Raw genomic sequence first — 26,184 nt, forward strand, 5'->3', positions numbered from 1 at the left:
CCAGATCTAATCAGAGAGTACTTAGAGCATAAAAATTTAGTCTTGGTTTTGGAAAGAAAAATAAACCATGTACTAAAAAAAAAAAAAAAAGAATCAAAAAGTCACGTTACTGGACATGAAATGCCACTATCAGCACATAAAGACTGTTTCACTATACATGATGTATCTATCTGGTGGGGTTTGGAGTTTTTTGAATGTAAGGCAGCAGGGCTGTGAACATGGTAATTTGCCCTCGATAAAGCAATCAGGCTTGACTAACAAGATTGCTGTTGCAGAGCTCCTCCCTTGGGGAAGCCAGTAATTCCAGGGAAACAAAACAAGCACGGGGCACTTATACCTTCTATGCCCAAGGGGATCAACAGTAGATCTCTACTTTCACTCCTTAAATAATAGAACAATTAACTAGAGAAGCCTGAAGGAAACAAATCATGCCATCTAAAAGTCCATTGCCGAGCAATTTGACAAATGAAGAGCTGAGATTCTGTACTTCCTGAGGAGATCAGTGTTGCTGTTTGCCCAGTTTGTGTGCCAAACAGTGAGAGACCTTGTGATGAATAGCCTGGTTCTATAGGATCTGTTCAGTAAGCAATACAGTAAGAACTATTCAAGTCAGCTGCAAAGGAGGACTAGCATTTAGTGACTGAAAAGGAAAGTTGACTCAATATTTACAGTAGCATGTCCATCTGTTTTTTAGGTGTAGCAGATGAATTCCTGTGCACAGAATTTCACCCTAAGTTATAGAAAATTTCACTGGTAAAATCTGTTTTACCTCTCAAGTATGTTACCAGTGAGTAAGACTAGCACATAAGATGCACATGCTAGAAAGGAACGGAGTAAATTTGTTCAACGAGCCACAAACAGGCTTCAACAAGCTTTCAGCACAGCTAATACATAACTGGCTCGGCAGGAGAGGGGAACACCAGTCCCCTCAGGACATCAGAAACCTGCTGTGGAGCAATCGGAGTTGCACTGCACGGCTGTGGAATGGCTGTAATGGAGCTCTGCCCTACTTTCCAACAGCTTGAGGTTACCCTAAAGACTGATGGTGGGGAGATTAAAAAAGGATCTTTAGAAGCAGAGCTTTGCATAGCTTTGCTGGATGAACTTCAAAGCAACTAAACGACTTTTACTTTCAATGGCACCTAAGCAGCCTCCAGGAGACCAAAAATCCTCCTCATCCCAACTTCATGAATGACCATTTTATTTCCATGTATTTCAGTAGTTACAAATATAGTAGGTGACTGAGTACTTGCTTCCTTCTCCCAAGTAGCCTTTATTAAATAATCAAGTGGGTTTTAAAACATAGCTTTTAAGCACATTTTTGATTAGAAAAATATTATTTTTTGTGAATCCTGGATTAGATAAGATATTAATGCTTCCTCTCATATTTTGAAGTAGTTCTACATGCTGTTTTCAGAAACATATACTTTGTTAACTCTCCATAAGAAAAGAAATACAAGCATTTATTTCATACCAGTCCTACAAGTTTTATATTTTGAGCTTGAAAACAGTTGGAAAAGTTTAGTTTGCTATACATATATATATATAATCTATATACACCTCTAAATACACAAGATACTGCAATTCTTCAATTTAACACTACTCCTCTTGCCTGAAGATAATTACAAAAAATAGTCCTAGTTGCTGTAACTGTTTGTTTTTTTTTTTTACAAGTTGGACTATCATTACAAGACCCTGGATTACAAAATGCTCGATTCTATTAGCTTTTAAACTGACAAACAGGTATTTTAGGATGATACGCTTTTGAAGTCGTGTAGCTTGTAGCATTTACCATCATAACAAAATATAAGAGAATGTTAAAAACCAACTTTACATTTTTTACTTAAAAACCACATAAGAAATGCAATACGGAACATACTGAAATGGAAATTTTTTGAACAAACAATATATAGTTTTAACAATATGCAGAAGCACTAAGCAGCAATTTTTTTTTTCTTTGTGATACTGCTCCAGCAATTGTTTCCTTCCTGTAGGATTTAGAACTACAACTAACTGATATGACATGGAAAGATCTGCAGTCAAAAAATTGATTTGAACAATATCTCCCAGAAATTCTATTCCTTTGAGTAACAGAAATGGGATTCTTCTTGTGCTCAATAAGCAGTTAATGTAAATTAAATCCCAACTTCCATATGATCTACTTTCCTGCAGAGAATCACATATGTAACACTGCCATTTCTTAAGCTACTTAAGAGAGCAGGTAACTTCTAAATTTCCACAGGCAAAAGGCTGACAGCAAATCTTACATATTTTCTTATGAAAACAACAACAACAACAAAAAAACAACCCCCTTTGAAAGTATTGTTAAAGCACTGTATTATGGTTTTAAACTCAAGTAATAAAGCATGCCCACAAGGCATTTCTTTCACCAACACCATGCCACAATCAAGGGAACCAGCCCTATTACTGTATTATAAAACTAGACTATTACAGAGGGCTCTCCATCTCTCTATGCATCTTTTAAACTATAAAGACAACTAACTCATTTTGTATTCAAAAAAGACTCAGTTCAAGCATATGAAAGTTTATGGGCAACCCCTATCCCACTTTGTGTTTTAAGCAAACTCTCCTTAGGACCTGGGCTCTTCCTTCTTCTTCAAGGGAGTAAAATTTGGCCTCTGAAAATAATGAATGCTTGAGATCAGCGTGACCTTTGAACACCTGCCCAAGCCAAATGCTTTTAGAGGGTCCTTTGTGCAGCTTTCCACTCCAGCACAGACCTGCTCCCCAGGCCCTTGTCACGAGTACCCCCCAGCTTTGGGCCAAGCCTCCTTTGCAGAACATGGCTCAGAGCACCGTCTAGTGAAAAGTGCCAAGTCCAAGTTCACAGAATGATTTAGGAAGCAAGAAACCTCTTGGCATGACGTAGTCCAACACCCCAGGTCGTGCATGGTCAGCTGGAGCAGCTGCCCAGGACCATTTCTGCTCGGGTTATGAGCATCTCCAGGGATGGCAACTCCTCAACCTCTCTGGGCAACCCATTCCAGTGTCTGACCATCCTCTCGGTAGAAAGGTGCTTCCTTGTGTTCAGATGGAATCCCCTGTGTATTAACTGGTGTCCCTTTAGTCCTGTCACTGAGAGCTAATGAGAAGAGCCTGGCTCCTCTATCTTCATTCCCTCACGTCAGGTACCAAGATCTCCTCCAGGCTGAAGAGCTCCAGCTATTTCAGCCTCTCATACATGGTTCTGTGCTAGAGCCACTCCACTAAATTTGTATCTTCCAAGGACTGGGGAGTCCAGTACTCGAGCCGTATCCTCCTCAGGGCTGACAGAGATCATCTCCCTCCATCTGCTAGCAAAGCTCTGGCCTTTGTTACCACAAGGCTGCACTGCTGGCTCACAGTCAGTCTGCTGGTCAGCTGCTCCTCAGGGAGCAAGACTTTGCATTCCCCTTTGCTGAACTTTGTGAGAATCCTCTGTCCAGTTCTCCAGCCTGTTGAGGTCCCTTCGAAAGGCAGTACATCAGCCACTCCTCCCACGTTTTATATGATTTGGAAACTCCATCCCATCATTCAGGTCATTAATGATGCTGAACAGTATTGGCCCCAGTACTGAGCCATAGGGTACACCAGGACTGACTTGTCTCCATCTGGACTTTGTGCCATGGATTACGAGCCCCTGTGCCCACTCATTTGGCCAGCTTTGAAATCCACCTCACTTTCCACTTCATCTAACCTGTACTTTATGAGTCTGCCTGCAGATGTAAAAGGCAAACAACGTGGACTGTTCTGCTGACATCCCCAAAGCTCACTGGGGATGGCAATGAGATTGGTCAAGCAAGATTTCCCAACTGTACATTGATGCTGAATATTCCTGATCACCTTCTGGAAACGCATTCCAGGGGGATTTTTTTCCATCACTTCACCATGGCTTGAGGTGAAGCTGACTAACTTCCTTCTTGTTCCTCTTGAGAAGTGGTATTTTCTCTTTTCCAGTCTATTGGACCATCTCTCAATCTCCATGACCAAAGATAAGTAAGAGTGGCCTTGCAGTGGCATTAGCCAGCTCCCTCAACGCTTGGGGGCAACCTGTCAGACTCACAGGCTTCCAGTTCAAGTGCACCCTAACCTGGTCCTCCACTGCCAAGCTTCCAGACTTCCCCTCTGGTCTCAGGGACCTGGAATTCCTCACTGCTTGTTTTACTGGTAGAGACTGATGCAAAGAAGGCACAGAGTAACTCAGCCTTCTCCGTGTTACTTGTCACCAGCTCCCCTGCCCCATCTGACAGCAGGCCCACTTGTTACTTGTGGAATCCCTTCTTGCTGAGCTGCCTGAAGGCTGAGGAACTGTCCCACAGCAAATGGCTCCTCCGGCTCCTCAAGCCATCTGCCCTTTGCTAGACTCACAATGCAGTCCTGACATTCCTGGGGCAATAAAGAGAAGGCTTTCGTTGCACTGGGGGGAGGTTCAGGAGTCCAACCTGATTTTTCCAGCCTATGCTTTGTGCAGTGGAAGGCAACATACTAAAATGATCTCTTTCATGTTTTGCTCTTTTAAATGTTTATATATTTGTGTATTTCTACTACTATCTCCAACTTTTGGATAAATGTGTAATGTTACAGATAGGGTAAGGATATAAGAAAGAAAGTACTTGGAGGCTCAAGTACTGTATCAGAAATATGCACTGGCTTTGTAAAAAATTACTGCATTTTATATTAAGCAAAATAATGAATAAATTTTGTTGATTAGGAAGATTAAAACAAAATGAGTGGTTTTCCCTGTAAATTTTACTGCAGAATTCACCTGTATGACTTGTACTTGAATCCTTTTCTTCTCATGCAGCATTACAGTATTCCCCCCCACCCATCCCACAAAACAAAAAGAAACAAAGATTCCACTAGTTGTTACAGATTGCACTTTTAAAGCACAGACTTGCCAGTCTTCTGCATTTCCAGTGTCCTATTTTAATCTGTTGACATACACAGTCTTCCATTTTATGAAACTGGAAGATTTCGCCTAAGTACTTCTTTTGATGCTGGAGAAATGTTATCTGGGAAAATCACTTCAAACTCTATAATTAAGTCTCCACGTTGGTCAGGATTTTTGGGAAGTGGCAAACCATATCCTATAATTCTTCTTCTCATCCCAGGCTTTACCACTTCGTTTACTGTCATGGGTATGGTTCTTCCTTCTATGGTTGGCACGTTGAAAGAGCTGCCACACAACGCCTAAAAAAAGATCATAACAGGAGAAAAACAAATTGGTCAGAACTTCTTTTGTACCTACAAGTGAATTTAGATTACTTAGAAGTGACTAAAATCCTAAACAGTGTTTCTAGTGTGCACTACTGAGATGTCAAAATTCAAATATAGTGTTCCTTTTTTAAAAAGAGAAGGTTTCAATCACTGAATCTACAAATCTCACACAATGGCCACTGGAGGGTAATTGAGCTTACATGTCCTTCAAAGATTTCATCAAATAATAAGGGAGCTGAGCAGAGTGGAAATCCTCACTCATACTTCTCTAGAGATGTCAGTCTTCTAAGTTGCCATTGGAAATTCAGAATCCCATTTCATTTTTTGTGTGCTTACATTGCACAGGGGTTTATTCTAATACACTACCAACCTATCAAATTGCAGAAAGACATCTGAGTGTCTATAAGCAACAGCATATCCAATTTCAGAGCTGTGTTCAGTGAATATTTGTGATACTCAAACAAAAACTAACTATTATTTTGGTGAACCAAAATTAAAACATTAAACCTCCTGCTTAATCCAACAGTTTGTTTTCAGTACTAGGATCTCTGATAATAAGATTTTGATTCCTCCAGCTTCACTTGATTCAGCACACTTAGTCTACACTGATAATGTCCAATTTACATAACAATGTAATGAGTCTAAATAGGTTTTTATCTCTGAAGAAACTGTATTACCCACATTAACATTAAATAGTCTGTTCTCCCTCCCTCATACTACTTCAAGTGCTTCACCCTAGTTCACACTTATTTTAGTTCAGAATCCTTTAAGAAGGGAGCCTAATGTACACAAAGAGCTTATAATGCAAGCAAGAGTTTACTTCTTAACCTGATACTAATTAAGAAGAAAAAATACATTACACGCAGCCACATTATCTTTTAAATGATGATTATGTTGAGGTTCCAGACTCTTAAGAACTCTGAAGTTGCCTTTCTGACTTTTCCATCAGAAAGCCAGTATGTTTTGACTTGGAATGGAATTTTAAAAAGCTATACCATTTTTGTTGTTATACATAGCTCCTCTTACACCTGTTCACAATTATTTATCTTCATGAAATCAATCTCTGTGTAGTTTGAAATCACACTGAAATGAATGATGACATAAAAGGGGAGACTTTGAATTTGCTGGAAATGAAAATACTTAAGGCATTTCTGCTTTATCCTACAGAAATAGCAATCATATCCCAGCAGCAAGGAGCATATTATATAGGATTTGTTAATGTGTCTGTCACTTCTGCCTAACACATCATTAGCTAGGAAGGTAATGCCTGAAGATTTAAGACATATCACCTGTACTCTTACCCTTCCACCTTTGTACACTTCCACCTCTACAGTAAACAGCTTGGAAATAATACCCCATTTTTATCAACACAGCTATTACTTCCACTATAAATAACTGTGCTCTTCAGCCACACATTGACAAAAGCAAAACTCTAATTAAAAAAAAAAAAAAAAAAGACACCCAAAACCCAAATCCTAAAACTTCACAGCTGCCATGCAGCTTTTAGCCATTGTATCATATGTTAACAACTTCAAACATTTAGAGCTCTTCCAAAAGAGAAACTCACCTCCCTTAAATTGATCTTAACAGGATAGATAATATTTGATCCATCTCTCTTGAAATGAGAGTGAGGTTTATCTTTAATGATAAAAACAATATCAGCTGGAATTGTGTTGGGCGTTTCATCGCCTTCTTTGGGAAAAGTGATTTTGGTGCCTTCTTTCCACCCTCTTTTGATCTCGATGGTAAGAATTTTGTCCTCTGTTCGGACACTTCTGCCATCTGGGTTAAGCCTTTTCCGTGAAATCCTCATCCTTTTCGTGCAGCCGTGGTAGATCTCTTCCAATGACACTTTGAGTTCATGGATCACAGGGGGATCTTGTTTACGACGTAACTGGCTGCCAACTGTATTCCTTTCCCTTGGAAAACCATTCATGCTGAAGGTAGTGAAGGATCCAAAGGGATCACCATCCACCTCCATGTCTTCAGTGTCTCTGCCACCAGGCATCCTCCTTCCAAAGAAGATCTCAAAAGGATTTGTGCCCCCAAAGAAAGCTGCAAATGTGGCGTGTGGGTCGCCGTGGAAGGAGTACCGGAAGGTACCGCCCTGTCCATCAGATCCTCCAGCTCCTCCTTTCAGACCTAAAGGAGACAAATAAGCAAAGTTAAAACCAAAATGAGTATTAGTACAAGCTTTCCTACTGTAGAGTGTAATGACAGCAGAACTGATGAGTCAAAAAGATATTCACAGTAGAGCCAAAAGTCTCCTTCCAATGAGGACTCACCATGAGAATATGAAGTACCAACCAGTAATTCAATAGCTTGAACAGTAGCAAAGTTTCTGAAGCTCTAGAAGGACTTCAGAAGAGCAGGTATTCTGACACTGCCAATTTTATTTCATACGATTCAAACTAGTTATTTTAACGAATTAGCAGAGGACAGGTCTGCTTGACTTGATCTCTTCTTGTTCTGCAAAGTCTGTAGGGAACTGCAACCTTCCACAAGATCACTTCTGGGGAAAATTATGCACTCTCACATATGCAACATTTTCCACAGCATTAATTCAGTGTTAATTAGTTTTACCTCTGTCTTCCTGGAATGCATTTTCAGTATCAGAGCAGCTACAAATAAAAACATCTTAGAATTTACTAAGATCCACTCGGGTACAAAAATCTTATGTACACTATCACTGTCTCTGTGCAAAAAATCAAAAGGTTTGTTGTATCTATTCCACTTTCCACAAGGAGAGATCTACATCTTGTTCCTTCCTGCCAAGACTTCCTGTACAATTCTCTCTGAACAGTCCCTTGTACTTCCTGTGCTCCCATTCCAAACCCAGCTAAAATCAATTTTCTTCAATGTTTCTTTCCCAACAGGCAATCAAGTATTTTATTTCCTCGCAGTAGTGCTCTTCTGCTCTGACCATTTCAGGATACTTTCTCAAACATTTAAGATAAAAAGACTGAAAGTCTTCTTATGAGACTTTTATTTCTAAACTTACAATGTTGGGGTTTTTTGTTTGGTTGGTGGGTTGTTTGTTTTTTAATCTTAGACCAGCTCAGAACTACAGTTGCTCTCCTACCTCCACAGCCACAAAAATGGGAAGGCTAACATTAATGAAGAAGGATTCCCTAAACCTTAAATTTGAAGGAGGAAAGTTTGTGGGGGTTTTTTGTCTCAGTGTTCTAGACCTTTTATGCATAAGTTAAATATCAGGTACCAAGAGTATCCAAGTAAGACATCAGAATGCCTTCCCCATCTCAACACCAGATCATATCAGAAGTCCTTAGCACCATGTAGTAAATCCTTCTGTCACAGCACTGTTAATGCCAAACAAGTAGATCAGGGATTCAATCTGTGACAGCAGAAGGACACCTCCTGGAATAGCTGGCCAAAAGTTCTTGAAGGTACATCAAGTTCTTGGCTGTATAAACACAGTCTTTCCTCCTTCCCACAAAACCCAACCCTCTGCCTTTCCCTTACAACTAGTAATTACACTCTCAGATGCAACTGAAGAGCTCAGAGAGCAACTGAGGCATGAGGAGAGATCTCCAGATACACCACTCTACAAATTCACACTTTGTACCTTTCTTCAAAGTGCCCTACTTTATAATGGTAACAAATTACTTCAGTGTCCTCCTGTATAACACTAAAACACATGGCCCTGAGTGAACAGCAACAAGTAGACAGTTGTCACAACGGAAGCCATTATTCCATATGGAATTTCTGATACCATACATTTATGGCAAGGGATGTTAATGACTTCCTCTGTTGCTCAATCATGAGACTGAAAGTCATGTTGGTCAAAAATAAAAAAAAAGCCATCCTCTCCAGATAACCATTTTAGGATAAATATGACATTTCTGAGGCCTCATTCTCTTGGCATGTTATCACTGTTTACAATTAAAGCTAAAAAATTGTTCTGGTATTTCGTGACATCAGCCAAATTCTTTCCTCTCCAGGCACAAAGCCAAGGACAACTACAGACTGGACACCTGGGCTTCTGCTCAGAAGGACTGCCTTGCCTGGATCAAGCAGACTGCCCTCAGGCAAAAATATAAAAAAAAGAATACATCTCTTTTGAACTGCATCTCAGAAGTGCTCTGGCAAGGTAAAAGATCCAGAAAGCTATTTATGAGTGATACAAACTTTTTCTGTTCAGTAACTTTTTGCCCGTCGAGTACTTGGGATTTATAAAATAAAAAAAAATTAAAATAAGAAAGTAAAACTGTATCAGCATTAAACCCCAGCAATGCATTTTACATTTAAAAAAACTGACGAGCCAAATACACTGCCTAAAAATCAACACATATTGTGTTTTCCCCTGTGTTTTGTTTCATTCCACATAATGAAATTAATTACTGATCAGAGTAATACAGAGACATACATACCTTCCTCCCCAAACTGATCATAGATGTCTCTCTTTTTGGGATCACTCAGCACTTCATAAGCTTCTGCAACCTCTTTGAATTTTTCTTCCGCGTGGGGAGATTTGTTCTTATCCGGATGCCATTTCAGCGCTTGTTTCCTGTAAGCCTTTTTGATATCCTCGTCAGAAGCCCCTTTTTCAATTCCCAGGATAGAATAATAATCTTTCCCCATCCTGAGTGTCGGAGGAGTTCAGATTTTCCTCGCTATAAAAGAGAGCAGCGTCCAGTGTCTCAGCAAGGTGGAGATGCTGGAGGAGGAAAAACACAAATCAAATCCGGAATCCAAACAAACGGCACCGCCGTAAATCAGCAAACTCTCCGATCCATCTAGAAACGCGGGGCAGGTTCTCCCGTACCTCCTTCCCTCCCCTGCTGCTCATTTATAAATGATGACACCCACAGCAGGCACAGCCCTCTCCTCAGAGTCCTCCCATGCCCACGACGTGTCTCGGCTCTTTCTAGAACCACAAATAATCGCGGACGTCACTTCCCCGCTGGCCCAGCTCCAGCTCCAGCTCCTGCGCGCGCACCCCCAGCGCTCCCTGCTATTTTCTCCCTCCCCAGACCTCCAAAGTGGAAAGGTTAAATCAGAGTGACACGACGGGGCCTTTCACCAACAGCGTCCAGCCCCAAACACTGAGCGGCCCCCAGAGAGAGAGAGAGAACTGCAGCGGCCCAGAGGAAGTAATTATAGCGTTTTACTTCACTGTTTCTATAGAGACAGCTGTACAGAACCGCCTTCCAAATATATCAACGGGCATTTGTACCCTTGCCAGCAAAGGCTAGCAAATATTTTACACCCAAATCAACTACAAACTTCATTTCTTTAACAATAAAATCGAGCCGCCCCCCCACACACAAACAGCTGACTGCAGTCACGGACTACTGAGCAGAAAGAATGAATCGGAGCAAAAAAATACCACTTTGTTTAACGCAACTCGAACCACCAAATTAAACCAGACCAAAACTGTAACTCCCATCACAGCCTTCTTCGACAGAAGAGGAAACATCGAGATCATTAGACAAGTACAGCAATACACCAAGCAAATACCTTCCCTCTGATGAGACGTTAGTAACAGAAAAAATTTGGTTCTTATACATTTGTTTTACAACATCCAGTGCAAATTTTACTACTGAAGTATTTCTCATGCTCTGTAGTGAAAATGCTATGAAGTTTTAGCCTGCAAGATTTCTTTTGTATCTTTGCTAAAAGCTATAGGTCAAGAAACTATCCCCGCTCATCAGTAGGGGAATAAACTTCAAGACTGATTAATACAGCTTGAAAAATTACTCCTCCCTGGAACAAAGTATTAAAACACACCAGCTTTGGTTATATCTAGAAGTTACCCATATGAAGACATTTCTAGGCTCAATTATGAAGTTATTACTATGAAGACAACTAAACTGCCTTCCTTCCAACAATAAAACCCATTAATCCTCTGACTCAGGGAGCGTTATATGTGAAGTTGTTTTCTAGGACCTGCTCTAACTTAAAAGGGGCTGATCAGAAGAGACAGAAAATGTCTCCTTAACCAGAGATTTCTAGAAAAAGATCTGTACCTTTTCTTTCTCTTTTTAAACTTGTGTCATTCCCCCTAATCCTCACATCGTATCTATTGTTTCCCAATTTCTGTAGTAGAATTTACTAGATTCCCTCCAGTGTATCCAGGATTTGATTAATTATTTATTGAGGGCTTTTTACACTCCCCTTTGGAATAGGGGTAGAAAAGAGGAAGACTGAATAAAGCCAAGATTTCACCACAGTATTTGAGAAAGTAAGAACTTTTGCATATATGTAGATATTATTTCAAATGTAACAGAGGCCAAAGGGTATTGCAAGTAGGAATCAGCTCCCCTTGCCACCAAATCTCTCAGGACTTACTTGCATTTTTGGCACACTGGGAGCCACAAGGTTACAGAATCAATTATCTTTACAGCTGAAGGAGGAAGCTGTTGCTGAGTTCCACATGGAATAAAGCTCTAAATCACCCTTCTCATTTTTATTTTGAAAGTGCTACTTTAGTTAATTTACAGTTAGTATTTCAGATAGAGTCTGCAAACCCCACATCCTAAATTCAAAATCTTCTCCGCTGTGGAGTTCTGAAAGCAACAGGTCAACAGCTGGAATTACAACAAGACTTCAGCAGATTCCATGTGAAGGACAGTACAACTCCCTCAGGAGCTACTGCACTTGTATGTTTTACTGGTAGTTTTAACCTTTTGACAATATTACATTAAACACATATGTCTCCTTTTAAGTACCAAAAGAATATTCAAGCAGTGCAATAAGCAGGGTTTACTGAGCCATCCTCTCCCCCCCTTTTGTAAAACGTATTATTTAATTTCACAGGCTACATTAAAAGCCACAATAATGAGGATTTCTCCTCAAATCAAAAGTTTCTTCACCTTAATTTTCAATCCTTACAGAACAAATTCTGTAACAAAGTCACCCAGGGACTGTTTGCTGACAGTCACAGTGACTAAGTGTTCAGGCATCCTTTCTCTCCCTATAGAGAGGGACATGCTATTCTGGCCCAAGTGCTGAGTTATACCCTAATTATGTAAGATATTCCCTAAAAACTAAATTACTTAAGATTGTGAGTGGGATGTACAGCAATGACTACATTACTTCTACTTCCTGCCCTGCACGAGATCTTCATTGTCAGAATGAATTTATAGCCTGGAATCTCATATCTTCTAAGAGTCAATGGGTAACTGAAACATCTCCTTCCAGAAAGCATATTCCTTCTTTTTCTCCATATTGAGACCTTCCTTTTATCCTACAAGCAGAGATCTTTTGGAAATACATGTAGGCTGCAGTCCCTCTCACATGTTTATTGAGTTCTTTAAACAATTTGTAACAAAGAGATATGACTGTTAGAAGTAGAGAAAACTTTTTCTTAATGTTCATTATTGTTAAAAGACTAGTGTGCACAAGATGGACATCTAGTTAGCATGCTAATTACAGTTTGGGTACATCTGATCATACCAGCACTTCTTCAGACAGTGAAATCCATCTGCTAAGTGTGGTAAGTTTTTACATCTTCCAAATCTTCTCTCTTTAGAGCAGTTTCAAGGAAAGATAATAAATCACAGCTTTTCAGAACTCCAAATATCTGATATTTGCAATTCTTTACTGTTCATTTTGTTATTTTATCCCATATTCCTCCTCAGAATTATTATCAAAAGAAAAGGAAAAGCCTTCATGTACTGGCACTGCAGTCCCTCCAAATAAGCTCAAGTAAACAGGAAACAAAACAGCCTTAATAAAGTAAAAGTAAATATTTAGTTTTACTGCTACAGTCCTGTCTTCTCTGTTACCATATACACCTAGGAAAAACTTTTCTAGACTGAGAAAAGATTTTGCTTCCAATATGCTGGGATACTTTTTGTTTAAATGCCTGAATAAGCGTCCCCCCAAAACCCAGACAAGGTCATTACCTACTGGGCAACATATGAACTCCTCTATAGGATTATTTTGTTCTTTACAAGTTTCTGCATTTCTACCTTGTTGTCTTCCTCTTTTGTAGCAGAACCTGGAAACCCCACAGGGCATTTTGTCAGTAAGGCCATTCCCAGAGCCCTTGCATTTCAGTCACTGCTGCCTGCAGAGGTTGGCACCTCGTGCCACGTCCCTGAGGGCCCTGCAGTGTGTGCAGCCCTGCTGGTGCCCCGTTCTGACTGGCACACTGGACGTGTGCTCCCCTTCGCTGGGGACTTTCACCTTTAACTGGAAGGAGGGGTGGTGCTGGGATGTGGTTTGGGCAGCAGTACCAGCACCCAGCCCTGCCCTGTGCCCTGGAACTTACTCGAGCCTCCCAGAAGCAAGTCACTGGACTACCAACCTATCAGTCAGTGAGACTTGATTAAGTTTGCTCCTGAATGAGTGCAAAGTACCTTTTTGGACACACAAATCCAGTTGGCTGTGAAACCACCTCAAAAACAATTATGTTTAGAGATAAAAACCTTCACCATCCAAAAGCTTTCTTCCTAATTCTACTACATGTCTGACTGATATATCAGTTATGACTCAACCTTCTGTATCATCAGTTTTGTTTACACAGCCTTCAAATACAACAGCTACTTTCCATTTCAGCATACACAGAAAAATGTTATCATCAGCACTCCAGTATCAAGTGGTATCTATGCAGCTTTTACTTATAGTCAGTTCTGGAAAACCATTTTCTGCGAAACTGGGCAGCCTCAGACGTGCCTTCCTGTTCTTAGAAACTACTTTAGGGTAATGTCATGGTACTCCTGTTATGCAATGAGAAAGTTAACAGTCCAGTGTTCAATACTTCCTTTAAATTAAGCCATTTCTTCTGCATTCTTCACCTATTAAACCTCAGAAACAAAACTGAGAAGGACAGGACTAAATCACAGAACAAGTTAAAGAGCAAACAAAACCACAAAGGCAAATTCCAGACAGATCACAACTATAAATACACATGTGCACGTAAATGTCAAGGCAGAGCAGCCAAATCCCTCCCCAGGAAGAGCTTTCACAATTAAGTATCATAATATTTGCAAACCCACATTAATGAATGGAATAAATTTATATTTGCCTACGACGGTTTGAAGAAAGCACACCCATACACAACCATAAAGTTTCCTGTAAGATCATCCATTTTTTTCCCAGGGAAGAAAAAAGAAAAAAAAAAACATTTTGACAATGACTCTTCTCCCCACCATGTTTAACTGTGAGGTATGTTTATATTTTTATACACTTTATACTACGACCTTGGCCATGCAAACCCCATTCATGAATTCATTAGTTTCACTACAGAACTATTCAGTAGCTGGTATCACATTCAGAAATAAATTTTGGAGTTTACAACAGAAGCAACAATTATTTGATTTATTTTTATATAGCTGACAGAAAACTCCAAGTGAAACCTGCAGAGCATAACAGTGCTTTCTAATCAATGATCCTGAAAGAAAAGCTTCATTTAGTCACACACTTCATATGCCAGTTACTACCAAATTTATCCCTCAGCTGCCTGTGGGACATTCTGCTAACTGTGATGGAAGTAAGAAGTTAACTTTACATAAGGATTCTGGGGCTGGTTTTACCTCTAAATTAATAATCAAAAAAGAAAGTGAAATTACACATAAAAATGTACGATTAAATAATTATATTTAAGTTACATCAGCCTTATATTTTCTATTTTTTATTGGCAGTATCTGTCTCAAAACAGTGTTTATAGTATTACTGGAACATGCATGAAGTTCTGCTCGTGCCAACAGGCCAAAGGACATGTTTTTAAGGTCTTAGGTGGAAAAGCTTACTTTAAATATGCATTCCAGAGTCTACACGAATTTACAGCTCAAGTTCAAGTGTTAAATCTCAAAAAGGCATACTGCTATCACCCAGAGATATACTGTTACCACTTTTGAATCTTCAAAATGAAATTTTAAGCCTGTGATTCACGTAGCCTTCTATTTTATTTGGAAAAGTCTACATGACAAGACAGCAGGTGCTGTCAGCAAATAATTTATGAAGTTAGTTTTATTTTTTCTTATTGCTTTTTGTACCACTACCCCAATCGTTAGAAATGCTTTGCACAACTGACAATGTCCACCATACTTACACTTTAAAACTTACTATAGTTTGTGACTACTAAGTTAAAAGGTTGGGTTCTTCAGAAAATTATCATTCCCACCCTATTTACCTAATGACCTACGCAGAAATACATAAAATAACAGAAAAAGAAGAAAGAAAAACTAAAATCAAGTAGATTTCATATCTGTATGGTTACAGTTATCTTAAACAGGACACTGCTAACACATGCACACTGAACCGTCATCACACCATAGCAAACTGAAATGTCATTAACATAAAGAAATTGTTTTCTCATACCTGATTCCTGTCTACTAAGTCCCAATCTCTACTACAGCTGAAGGACAAACACACCCGTGGAAGAACTTTCCCCATGTTACCTTTGCAGCACCAGGAGGGACCGAACAGCCTCCTGCAAGTCAGCACCGATCTCAGGGCTCAGCCACGAGGGACTGCACTGATGAAAAGGCAACCAACTCCCTCTTGGGAAGGCCAGCAACTACTTCACATCAACTGACTGTCAAGTACCAGACAGCACCAGAAACACAAAAGGAAACATCCCACGTGTGGCCACACAAAGCGACACAGAAAGTATTTTCATCTAGAGATTAAGGCTTCCCTCTTCTGAGAGAATACAGATTCCACAAGTGCTTTTCAACTCCTTTACTTAGATTTTCGGTGGCCATTTGAGTTCCCACCCACATAGCTTCCGTAAAAGGATTCTTATTCAAGTTGATTGGTCAAGCAGGAACAATGCCAATCATGCAGAACATTTCACAGGTTCCCTCCCATTATTAACTACACCTATTTACCACCCTGCTACAAACTCCGAGCAGTTAAGTGTTGCCATGCATAATTCTGCAAACATCTATATGGAAAAGCAGACTGTGTTGGTGAGGAGAAATATCTTCTCGGTTCATAAGGAAGCTGAAGCCCTGTTTCCTCCAAGAAAATGTTCAATTTTGACCAGTTCTACACAACTTACTATTAAGTTTCCAGTCTGGGGCAAAGAGAGGAGTTAAAAAAACAACACAGTAGCCAAAGTTTCCCCTTTAAGTTAAAGATACAAAAAGCCTGGATTTTTGCTTTTGGCTCCGATGACCATCACTCAGGAATTTCTCCAAGCCTCAGGGAATTCCTCAAACAGCCCATTTGCAAATGAAGACTTAATCACACACTTATTACACTCTACTAGTCAGGTTTCTGACTCCCATGCCACCAACCTTCCCATGCTGGTTATATAACAAGATATTTAATATGATGAACAGCTTAACACTTCGTATATATTCAGTTTCTCTCCAAGGTTAGTTGCTTTTTATGAGACTGTATTAAGTTTTATAGCCTTTCTGGTAGTTGTTTTAAGAAAACATATTGCTGCAATACAAGTCTTTCAGATGCTCAAATGCCAACACACTCAGACTCTGAATATGTTATCAAAATCCATCACATAGGATTAATGTATTAATCATACATATGCTTTATAGTCACAGGCTTCCATGTTATACTATTTTCTCAGCATTAATAGTATATCACATATAATATCTTAAAAATATGTTCAGAGGACTATACAAGACAATCAAAGATACATAAATGTTTCCACATGAGAAACAACTGGGTAGGCTCGAATTCTTCAGTCTGTAAAAAACACAGAAGTCACAGAGGTCTGCGAGGTCTACAAATGATAGAGAAAGGGGAGGCTGAACCACTCATGGTCTACACCCATTTAAGCCAGAACCACTAAGTGTAACCAGCAGAAGCCAGTTTAAACAATAAAATAGAGAATTTCTACAAGTGATAGAATTCTCTGCCAAAGGACACTGGAAACTCAATAATGGTGTCAGTGGGACACTAAAAAAATACCACAGAACAGATGCACTGCAAGTTTCTCGACAGAGAAGCCAAAGCAGGCATGTCAGATTATAAAATACATATTAAAAAAAATGTGTAGACTCCTACCCTTATTTGTCTGCCTGCAGATCATTTTATTATACAAACCTTGAAAAATAAGCCATGAGAAGTGTCTCTGTATTGTTTCCCACCTCAGTGATAAGGAGGGGTGTTTACAATAAACACGCTTCTATAAACATGTATTTAGTAACACCTGTAAAGATGTTTCCATTATTCCTGTTTTCAGTAAAAGTGAGGCTTAATTCAAGATTCTCAGTCAATGGATTCAGCCCCACAAAAGGGGTAAAAATCTCCCTAAAAATGCAGGGGCAGAATGGCCATTTCATAGAGTACCTCCTCCTGCAGGCCAGCATTCTCCAGCCCACAGGCCAGGGCCAGCTGGCACAATCCAAAGTAACATTTGCTCAGGGCCAGCTGAGACTGGACACAAGGCCAGGCAGCTCAGACCCTGGGAACTAACACTGGCTCCCTCCCAGTTCTTCCACCAGCTGAATCCTGGGGCAGGAGAACTTCTGTGACCTCACAGTAGTGCTATGTACTGATTAACAGCAAAAGGACAATGGAAAAATAGCACTAGTTTCCACAACAATCCTTGCTGAGTTTCCTTCAAGAAACTCCAACAAAAGAAGGTGTTTTAAGGGCATTTAAAATGCATTTATTTCTATACCCCTCACAAAGTTAGTTCTTCCTCATCCAGGAAACATTAGGGCTGGCAGAATGTTTCATTTAATAACTATTCCAATGGAAGCAGCATAATACTTCATTTATAGCAAAGTAATTCTAAGAGGTTTCTTCCACCAAATAATATAATTAACAACCTGTTGTCTCAGCAAAGCAGTACCTCTAGAATAAAGATAGTCCTCACAGGTTAGCTCCTGGAAAAAAAATCTCTGTGAAGCTGGCACTGGCATGACTCAGATAGGACCTGATCTGAACCTGAAGTCTGTCTTTCCAATGGTTCTCAGCCTATCATCAAGATTTTGGATTTGTTATTTTTAAAAAAAAAAAACAAACACAGTGCCAGTTTGGAACATTCATCAGTGGAACATAAGACATTATAGAAATATTTTCCTTGTGATGAACAGACTACAGGTTTACACTAAAGGCTGACGGGCTCATCAAGAGTTTTATCAGTACTTCAGTCATGTTCCATAATTAAGGAACCAACAGAAGTCATGTTTTCTTGCAAAAGCATTAGGTTTCTTTCTGACATAATTAAAAACCTACCAGTAAACATAACAGCTGGGAGAAACAACTAAATAACCATGATACTAATTCATACAGGTCACATGTAAGAGGGGAAAGGGTGAAGATATATGGAAGATATGCTTGCACAGTCCCTATCCTAACCCTACTTGTGGGCTTTTTTTCCCTGTAATAATGACAGAAATTAATAGTTTCCAGTTGAAAATAAGCTACTTTTTTCAGCCTTGATGAAAAAAGAAGAACTACAAACCCCATAAATCCACTTGGAAAAGCGACTCAGCCACATTGCACTGGCTTTAATTGCCATTACACTCCAACAGGACGAAGGTTATTAATGCATTCCCAAATAAGGAACTGCACACATTTTTGCTGTGCCCATGTGATCACTCTGTTCTTACATAAGCAAAAGGAGATGGTCACACTGGATGCTTTTTCCAGAGCGTGCTAGTCAAAATCCCACCCAGCTGCTCTGATTCATGCAGCCAGTTTTACAAGCACGGCTGAAAACACAGGCCCTGAACTGCTGTACAAAGAGAGCAATTTGAACAGGAGATGTCAGAACAACTCTGTTCAACCTGAAAGGAGAGCATGTCAATAAGAATGTACTGCAGTTCACCTACAGAAGGCAGAAATACAGGCAGCCCTAGTTGTAGTAACCACAATCTGCTGTGATACAAGTCAAAATAGTTGCTCATTAGTCTTTCAGATGTTCCAACCACATCCCATAGCTAAATTACATTTCGCAGTTGTTTCCCCCCCCTTGTCAGTTCTGAGAAAAGAGGATGGAAGGGGAGAGTTTAATAGATCTATTTTGAAATTAATATCTTAAGTTACTTTATTGCTCTAGATTAAGTGGTGTACACCTAGCTAAGAGGTGAACAAGGTACAACGTGGAAAGATGAACAATTCAGCAGAAAAATATCCAGGTGTTCTGCAAATTTCAGCATCTATTCTACTAAGAGACTATAAAAAAGCATAGTTCCATGAAAATTTTCCCTCTTGTAAGTTCAAACTTTGCATGGTAGCAAGTCCTAGAAAGACACATCACTGTAGAAAGTCATGTACTTTCTTTTTACCTTTTCCCTGCTCTTTCTAGAAAAAAAAAAAAAATCGGTACAAAACCCAGTGATAAATTAGAGGACAGCTGCAATTAAATAGTCATAGAAATGAAAAATTTTAATCCAATCATTACACAGAACCAGTCCACTCACAGGACACAATCCTAACACACGACAACCTGTTAAAGGGAAATAAAAGATCTCCTTTCCCTATTCTCTGCAGAAAACACCAATCCATAGTCAACAGATTTTCAGGTATGGTTTTCTGTTTAAGCTAAGCTTACACAATCCCCTGTTTTCTTGCCCTTCACATCAAGTCGAATTATTAACATGGACTGATATTTTTACAGTGATATCTGAGATTAAGCCAGCAACATTCATCCCTTTCTAAGCCTATGTAGCATTGCTAATCACTGCAAACATTTATTTTTCCCAAAACATGCATGTGACCCTTACAATAAAGTTTTAGAAGATTTTCAGTTTAGATAAACTTGTCATAATCATGGTTTTATGCACTGAAGGGATTAGTAATTTAGAGCTTCTAAATCATCTCTTCCATTTTTCCTTCCTCAGTCTCAGAAAAGATTTACGTTTCTACGGGTTTTTTTAATTTGCCTTGTGATAGATGCACAGTGTGGGTAAAAATAAGATCTGACTCACAAATTAACAAATAACAGTTGTGATCTTAATTAAACAGCATCAGAATACTATGAGGGATCAGGCCTATGCAATAGGGAAGTGCTCCAATCTCTTCAAAGTAATCAAGCTTTTCCCACTTCAAGATGGCAATTTTGAACATTAATTCTGCCTTAATTTAAAAAACTATTTACACGCTTATTAATAGGACTTGAATGCACATTCTTCAGTGCTCTGCTGAAAGAGGGATATTTAAAGACACTTCCACCCTCTACAGTTACTTCTGCATTATTCATTTGTTCTCCCTTTCAAAGTCCCTCAATCCCCATCTCTGCCTTTCCTAACCCCCATTCATATGCAGCTTCCACACCCAGCTCATTCCAAGCAAGGCCCTTCACACTTCTCCCCTATCTGGGAGGAGTTTTGCAGATGTTAACAGCAAACAAATTCTCGGAACTCTCCAAGCTTCCCTTCCCATGACATCCACACAAAAACATCCAGCCCCCTCAAGCAAGTCAGAGCTGAGCACTGATGACACTTATCACGCTGACTAATATTATCCAGCTGCCTTTCACACCACAGTCCCTCTATATGCTGATCCACACTGTCTCACTGCAGCTGTATTTAGGGAAAATGTGAGTGTTCTCTGATTTATCCTCCTGTATTTGACACACCCAAAGCAACTGTGGCCTAATGCAGTTTGATAGCATTCTGTGACCTAGTCAAAATTTAATCTCAAATACAGAGGAAATAAGATTCGCGAGAGTAAAACGTGAAAGGAAAAAGCTCTAAGGAATCTACAATATTTACACGGTTTCTCTTCAAAGATTTAATATATTAAAGCTCTTTGCTAAAAAATCCAGCATGACCAAACGTAAACCTAAACCACCAAAGATTTGAAGGTTGGTTGGTTGGGTTTTTTTTTTCCAAACTCAGCATATAAAAGTTATCCAAATTGTGGATCTGAAATTTGCAATTACTACCTCAGTGCACGTGCAGTAAATATGAAAGCTCCTGACAGATCAACAGTTGCTTGGGTACAGCCCACATGTTAAATCTCCTCTTTGCAGCTACTTAAGGGAGTTTTCTACTGGTAACATTGCAGATTCTGGAGACCCTTGGCCTGTGCAGGAGCAGCAGCTGACAGGATCTGAACCTATTGATCCGTCCCTCCCACAGGGATGAAATCATCAGGACCCAACTGCAGATTTCCCCACAGCAGCGATGACTTGCAGAAAGCACAGCAGGCAGAGGTACAGCCCTGCCAGTGGTGACCCTCCTCTGATCCTCACAGACCAGCATCACTTCTCCAAAACCCTCTGCATAAGCAAAGCCACCTCAGCCCCTCAATGCACCGAGTTCTGTTCAACTGTTGGGTTGTTTGGGGCTTTCCCCCCCCCAATAATTCACTTTTACTGTGATCTGTGGTGACAAGACCAAAAGGTAACACAGTCTTGAAAGAAATGGTTCCTGGTACAATTAAGGAGACCTCTGGTAGGGTCATAAACAGGTTTTGCTTATGCAGAGGATTTTGGTCAGTTCCACACTTTCACATCGATGTTTTTGCAATATCTGAATTAGCTAATTTAGGAATATCCTAAGGACTTTTTGCTAGAAGTAAGGATTCTTCCATACACACAATATTTGATAACTTTTCTCGAGAACCCTCCGTTACTTAAGTCTGTGGCAACCCACACAACACAGAAAAAGTTTTCTGACTTGTCAGATTTTTCATTTAAGCTACCTGTTTCTCAATAAATGCATCTACCAGAACGTTGTAGTCTGATGATTATCCAAAAAAACAACCATGGTCTGGAAACCATAAGAGATGTCATAATCCAGTAAATTCAGTTAACAAAGTCATCTTCCTCCAATCTCCAAAAGAAACACTGAAAGACCTTTTAAAACTCCATATTCTGTTACTTCTTATATTGCCTTCTAATTATTAGAATTCTGAAAGGTGATAGATTTTTCTACTGTACATCCTTTTTTAATAAGAATGAGTTGCTGTATGGAGTGAAGCTTATTTTAAGTATCAAAATCAAAGTTCTCATGCTCCATCAGCCCAGTGCAAACTACTTAGAAATCTAGGACATTTAATTTCTTAGAAGGCAGATTAGAGAAAGCAGGCAATGAGCAACTTCTGCAAGTGAGAAAACAGAATATCCTGGTGTGTGCTGCTGGAACAAGTCAGCAAAGCACTTGAATATTGCAGTTAGCACTGTTAAGGGTTTAGACCCTCACCCCATTCCATTAAGAGATTAAAGAATTAATCCCATAAGGATATTTTCCCCAACAGAAGTATCATTTAATAAAGGGAAATGGAGACAAGAGTGCTTAAGAGATGTGGGTTTCTAGCAGATAGGTTCTAAGTGCCATCACGGGAAATACAGAGAGAAGTAAACTCTGTAACTGCCAATAAAGGTCATCAGATCAACTTAGGAACAGGGAAAAGAAAGGTAAAGTATTTATATAGTGTACAACACCCTAAGACGTGTTATACACCTTCTTTTCTTCAGCTTGCTAAATTTCATGCTCTGACTCTCTGTAAAGCCTAAGAAATACAGTGATTTCAAGGGCTGAGAAGACTGAGGAATCATACTAAATACCACCCCGAGCTTTCAAATGAAGCATCACCTCAAGCAGAAGTAAAAAGCTGATAAAAAAAAAAAAATTCAAAATTAACACTCCCTCATCATCGGTTCTCATGAATGCAACTAGACCACTTATGGTACAAGAGCACCCCTTAAAAATCATTAGTGTCACACAGCTACTGGCTTGTCTCACCTCGCAAAGAATCACCGGCAGGTTTTGTAACAATAAAAAGCAGAGCACATGGATGCTCCACGTGGTTTAGCAGTCAGTGAAGAGCCACAGAAGTCATAGCCAGTGGCCACTAGTGGCTTCAATGCATCATCAACTGCTGCTGCTCCACTTATTTATTTGCATAGCGCGGCAGTACACACAGTCACGCCCTCAAGAACACAGAGACCGAAAAATAATTCAAGGTCAAACCGTTGCTTGGAAATAGCAGGTTAAGAGTCAGGCATAAAAATTAAATTCCCATTTTCCAAACCTGATTTTGCTTTCCTTCCTCCCACCTCCAGCTAACATAGCTGCGTTAATGGAAAGTATATGCTAATTCTTATGAACGGGCCTTTTCAGCAAAAATATCACAAACAGCAAGGTTCACCTGGCTTTAATTACGCACTGTAATCTGCCTAGAAACACGTAATAACTTTTACTTGGTGGAATATATTACTCTTAAGACCTTTTTGAGCTATAATACTTCAAAACTGAGTTACCTGAACTGGATAATTTGACCTCAGCAGCCCCGTGACTAAAGGTCATTAAAGTGATCCCATTTATTATCGCATAAGGCAGCACGGAACTAACAAGGAGGATGGAACAAGGCTGGCTGAAAGAGAAGACAGCGAGATGCATTTTCTTACGCGAATTCAAGAGCCGCTCCCCCCCTGCCCGCAGCCCAACACTAGGCAAAGTTCAAGATAACAATTTTTAAGTACTGACAACAAAGAAAACACGCTCGTTTAGGCTGGAAGAGGCCTGACATGCTTCAGTTTAAAAGCACGTACACTTAAAAAAAAATAAAAATATTATATTTATATAAACCAAGAGCCCACGAAGAAGCAACAGTCCGATGAATATTATTTTAAAACCGTAAAGCACCTCCTCAGAAGGGCACAGAAAGCAGTCGCACAGCAGCTCCCCTCCAGTATTATTTGGCCTCTACTTCTACGATTGCTAAATAGATATTCTGCGACCTTATCTAAATGTGAAGCCTTTGCGAGACCGTCACCCCTGTTCAGCAGGACAGCCCATCCCCAGCGGGTCACAGGACCTCAACACGGCCCAGATTAAAGCATTACTGCCCCCAGTTTTTCACTGCAGCCTGTGCTGGCGCAGCCGAGAGGGAAATCCCCCTAATTACAAGGAGCGTACACCAGCAGCGAGTTCGCAAACAGGAGGCAGGACACAGCCCGTCCGTGCGGCCGAGCTGTGGAACGGCTCCAGATCCGTTCGGAGCGAGCGCGGCCGCGCCCGCGGGGCCCCGGCGGGCCGGGCCGGGCCGGGCAGGGAGCCGGCCCTGCCCTGCGGCCCAACGGCCCCGCAGCCCGAGCCCCTCCAGCCAGGGCGGCTCCCCCGGAACGCCGCTCGCGTCGTTCCCCGCAGCCGCCCCGCGCCACACGGCGGGTACCCGGTGACAGCCCCGCCCGGGGCACCGCCGCGCTCCGGCGGGGGGGAGGCTCCGCCGCCGGACCCCGCGCGCGCCCCGCGGCCCGTCCCGCACTCACCGAGCGCCGCCGCCGCCTCTCGCCCCGGCCCGTGCGCGCTCCCGGCAGCCCCCGCGCACCCCGCTCTCAGGCGCGCCCCCGCGGCCACGAACCAAACCACGCGAGATCCGCGCGCGGCTCTGCGCTCTTCACCACTCCCCGGTCACCGCTCCCCCCCACTCTCGTCCCACGTGACCCCCGCGGTCCTATCAGCGGCGCCTCCCGGCGCTCGCGCAGCTGCTGGAACCCTCGCGATTCCCCCCCTCCCCAGACCCTGCGGGCTGGCCCTGGAGGCCCCGCGGCCGCGGGTGGGCGGGGCCGGGCGAAGCGCCGCGCGGCTCCTCCGCCGTTCTGCGGCGCAGATCTCGCGCGAGCTCTCGCGAGGCGCGGGCGCTCCCCCCGCGCGCGGCGCCGCGCAGGAATGTGAAAGGCGCGCGCCCGCCGCCATTTTCTCTCTTTCTTGGCAGGCGGCGGCAGCGGCCGGAGCGGCGCCGGGCGGCCATGGCGGACTATTCCACGGTGCCCCCTCCTGCCGCGGGCGCGCCCGGAGGAGGCGGCGGCGGCGCCGGCGGAGTGAACGATGCCTTTAAGGACGCGTTGCAGAGGGCTAGACAGGTGCGCGTTGAGTAACGTGGCCGAATCAATGGGGTTCGCGGGGCCTGGAGGCCGTGGCGCCGGAGCCGCGAGGGGACGAGTGGGGGGGCTGTGGCCTCGCCGTGCTGGGCTGCGGGGATGCCTGAGGAAGGGCCTGCGGGGACGCCTGAGGACGGTCCTGGGAGGGGGAAGGCTTTGTCCCGGCCCCGCGCCCTGAGGGGTGTGAGCGGCCCCGCTCCGCCGCGGGCAGCGCCGGGGGGAGCCGGGCGTGAGGGAGCGAGCGGGCCGAGGGGCCCTGCCCCGGGCGGCGGGGAGCCCAAATCTCGGCGGGCGAGTAGCGGCGCGTTATCGGGGCCGGAGGGAGGGAGGGAGGGAGGGAAGGAGAGAGGGAGGGCGGCGGCCCCGCGGCCCCCTCGGAGCGGCCGGGCAGCGCCGCGGCCTGCGGGGCGAGGGCGGCCCTGGCGGCGGCGCTTTATCCCGCGGCTCCGTTTGCAGGTTGGGCACCGCGGGCGGTGTTTTCATCGCTTCTCGGGCGAAATTTTCGCCCCGTCTGTTAATGAGCGGTCGCGGTTTTGGCAGTAGGTGTAAAGTCGGTGTGGTCGGACTGCTGAGCGTTGAAATTGTTTCGCCGGTGAGGCCCTCGGTGAGACACAGCGGTGTTCCTCCAGCAACACGGAAAGAAAATCCCCTTTTAGGAAAAAGTTTTTTTGAAGGGAAACTGGGTCGATTTTGTTTTCCAACGGATGAGAAAAATATAGAAAGCCCTGTTGTTGAAGGATGAGCCCAAGCTTTCCTTAAAACATTAATAAAATTTTTGTGAGTGGAACTGGTTTTGGCTACGGTCTTCTCTTTAGGTTATTTTCGTTGTGTGAGTTTCTCAAACCTCTTAGAAAGTCTGGAATAAATGTGAGCTAGTAAAATTACGTTTTTCTTGGCTCACAACATCTGCCTTTTGTTTAGATTGCAGCGAAAATTGGAGGAGATGCTGGCACATCAATGAACTCGAACGACTACGGTTATGGAGGACAGAAAAGACCTCTGGAGGATGGAGGTACGAACTCGTTACTGCTGCATTTGTTTTTGTTGAGTACGGCCACTGTGGCAGAAACATTGCAGGTGGTGGTTTTGTTGGTGGATTCGATTTTTTTTTTTTCCATAGCACAGCGTTAAAACATTTTGTTTCCCTTGTAGATCGTGACATGCTCTTTCGTTTTCAGTTTAATGGGAAAATTTGTTTCAAACTGTTGTGCTCTAAACTGAAGTGAATGTAAGCCTGTTTT

The 26,184-nt window shown here is 42.0% G+C and overlaps 2 protein-coding genes across 18 annotated transcripts in view; one reads left to right on the forward strand and one right to left on the reverse strand.

Annotated features, from left to right (window-relative positions):
- Positions 1–1,184: 1,184 nt before the first annotated feature.
- Positions 1,185–24,402, reverse strand: DNAJB4 (DnaJ heat shock protein family (Hsp40) member B4). Of its 4 annotated transcripts, XM_027744036.2 has the most exons (5): positions 23,979–24,091; positions 23,321–23,433; positions 9,609–9,895; positions 6,785–7,359; positions 1,185–5,190 (listed from the first exon to the last, which is right to left on the reverse strand). In XM_027744036.2, the coding sequence occupies exons 3-5, from the start codon at positions 9,817–9,819 to the stop codon at positions 4,957–4,959; spliced, it is 1,020 nt and encodes a 339-aa protein (XP_027599837.1). In that variant the 5' UTR covers positions 9,820–9,895; positions 23,321–23,433; positions 23,979–24,091; the 3' UTR covers positions 1,185–4,956. The 4 variants fall into 4 exon arrangements, with proteins under 4 accessions (XP_027599837.1, XP_027599840.1, XP_027599842.1 ...); XM_027744039.2 differs by lacking the exons at positions 23,321–23,433; positions 23,979–24,091 and adding an exon at positions 24,332–24,402; XM_027744041.2 differs by lacking the exon at positions 23,321–23,433.
- A 305-nt stretch (positions 24,403–24,707) lies between these two features.
- Positions 24,708–26,184, forward strand: part of FUBP1 (far upstream element binding protein 1) — a 33,452-nt gene continuing 31,975 nt past the window's right edge. For 11 of the 14 annotated variants that reach the window (XR_005564820.1, XR_005564821.1, XR_005564822.1 and 8 more), the window contains exons 1-2: positions 24,734–24,925; positions 25,865–25,955. Coding sequence is in view for 8 of the 14 variants with exons in the window: in XM_039384682.1 (XP_039240616.1) it covers positions 24,812–24,925; positions 25,865–25,955 (205 nt within the window). In the remaining 6 variants the exon portion in view is untranslated. Of the gene's footprint in view, positions 24,926–25,864; positions 25,956–26,184 lie in introns of all 14 variants that reach the window. The other 3 variants (XM_027744081.2, XM_027744087.2, XM_027744086.2) reach the window with 1 other exon arrangement.

Source organism: Pipra filicauda, unplaced genomic scaffold (genome assembly GCF_003945595.2).
Source record: "Pipra filicauda isolate LSUMZ 115617 unplaced genomic scaffold, ASM394559v2 scaffold36_size6622888_pilon, whole genome shotgun sequence".
NCBI classification, from domain to species: Eukaryota; Metazoa; Chordata; class Aves; order Passeriformes; family Pipridae; genus Pipra; species Pipra filicauda.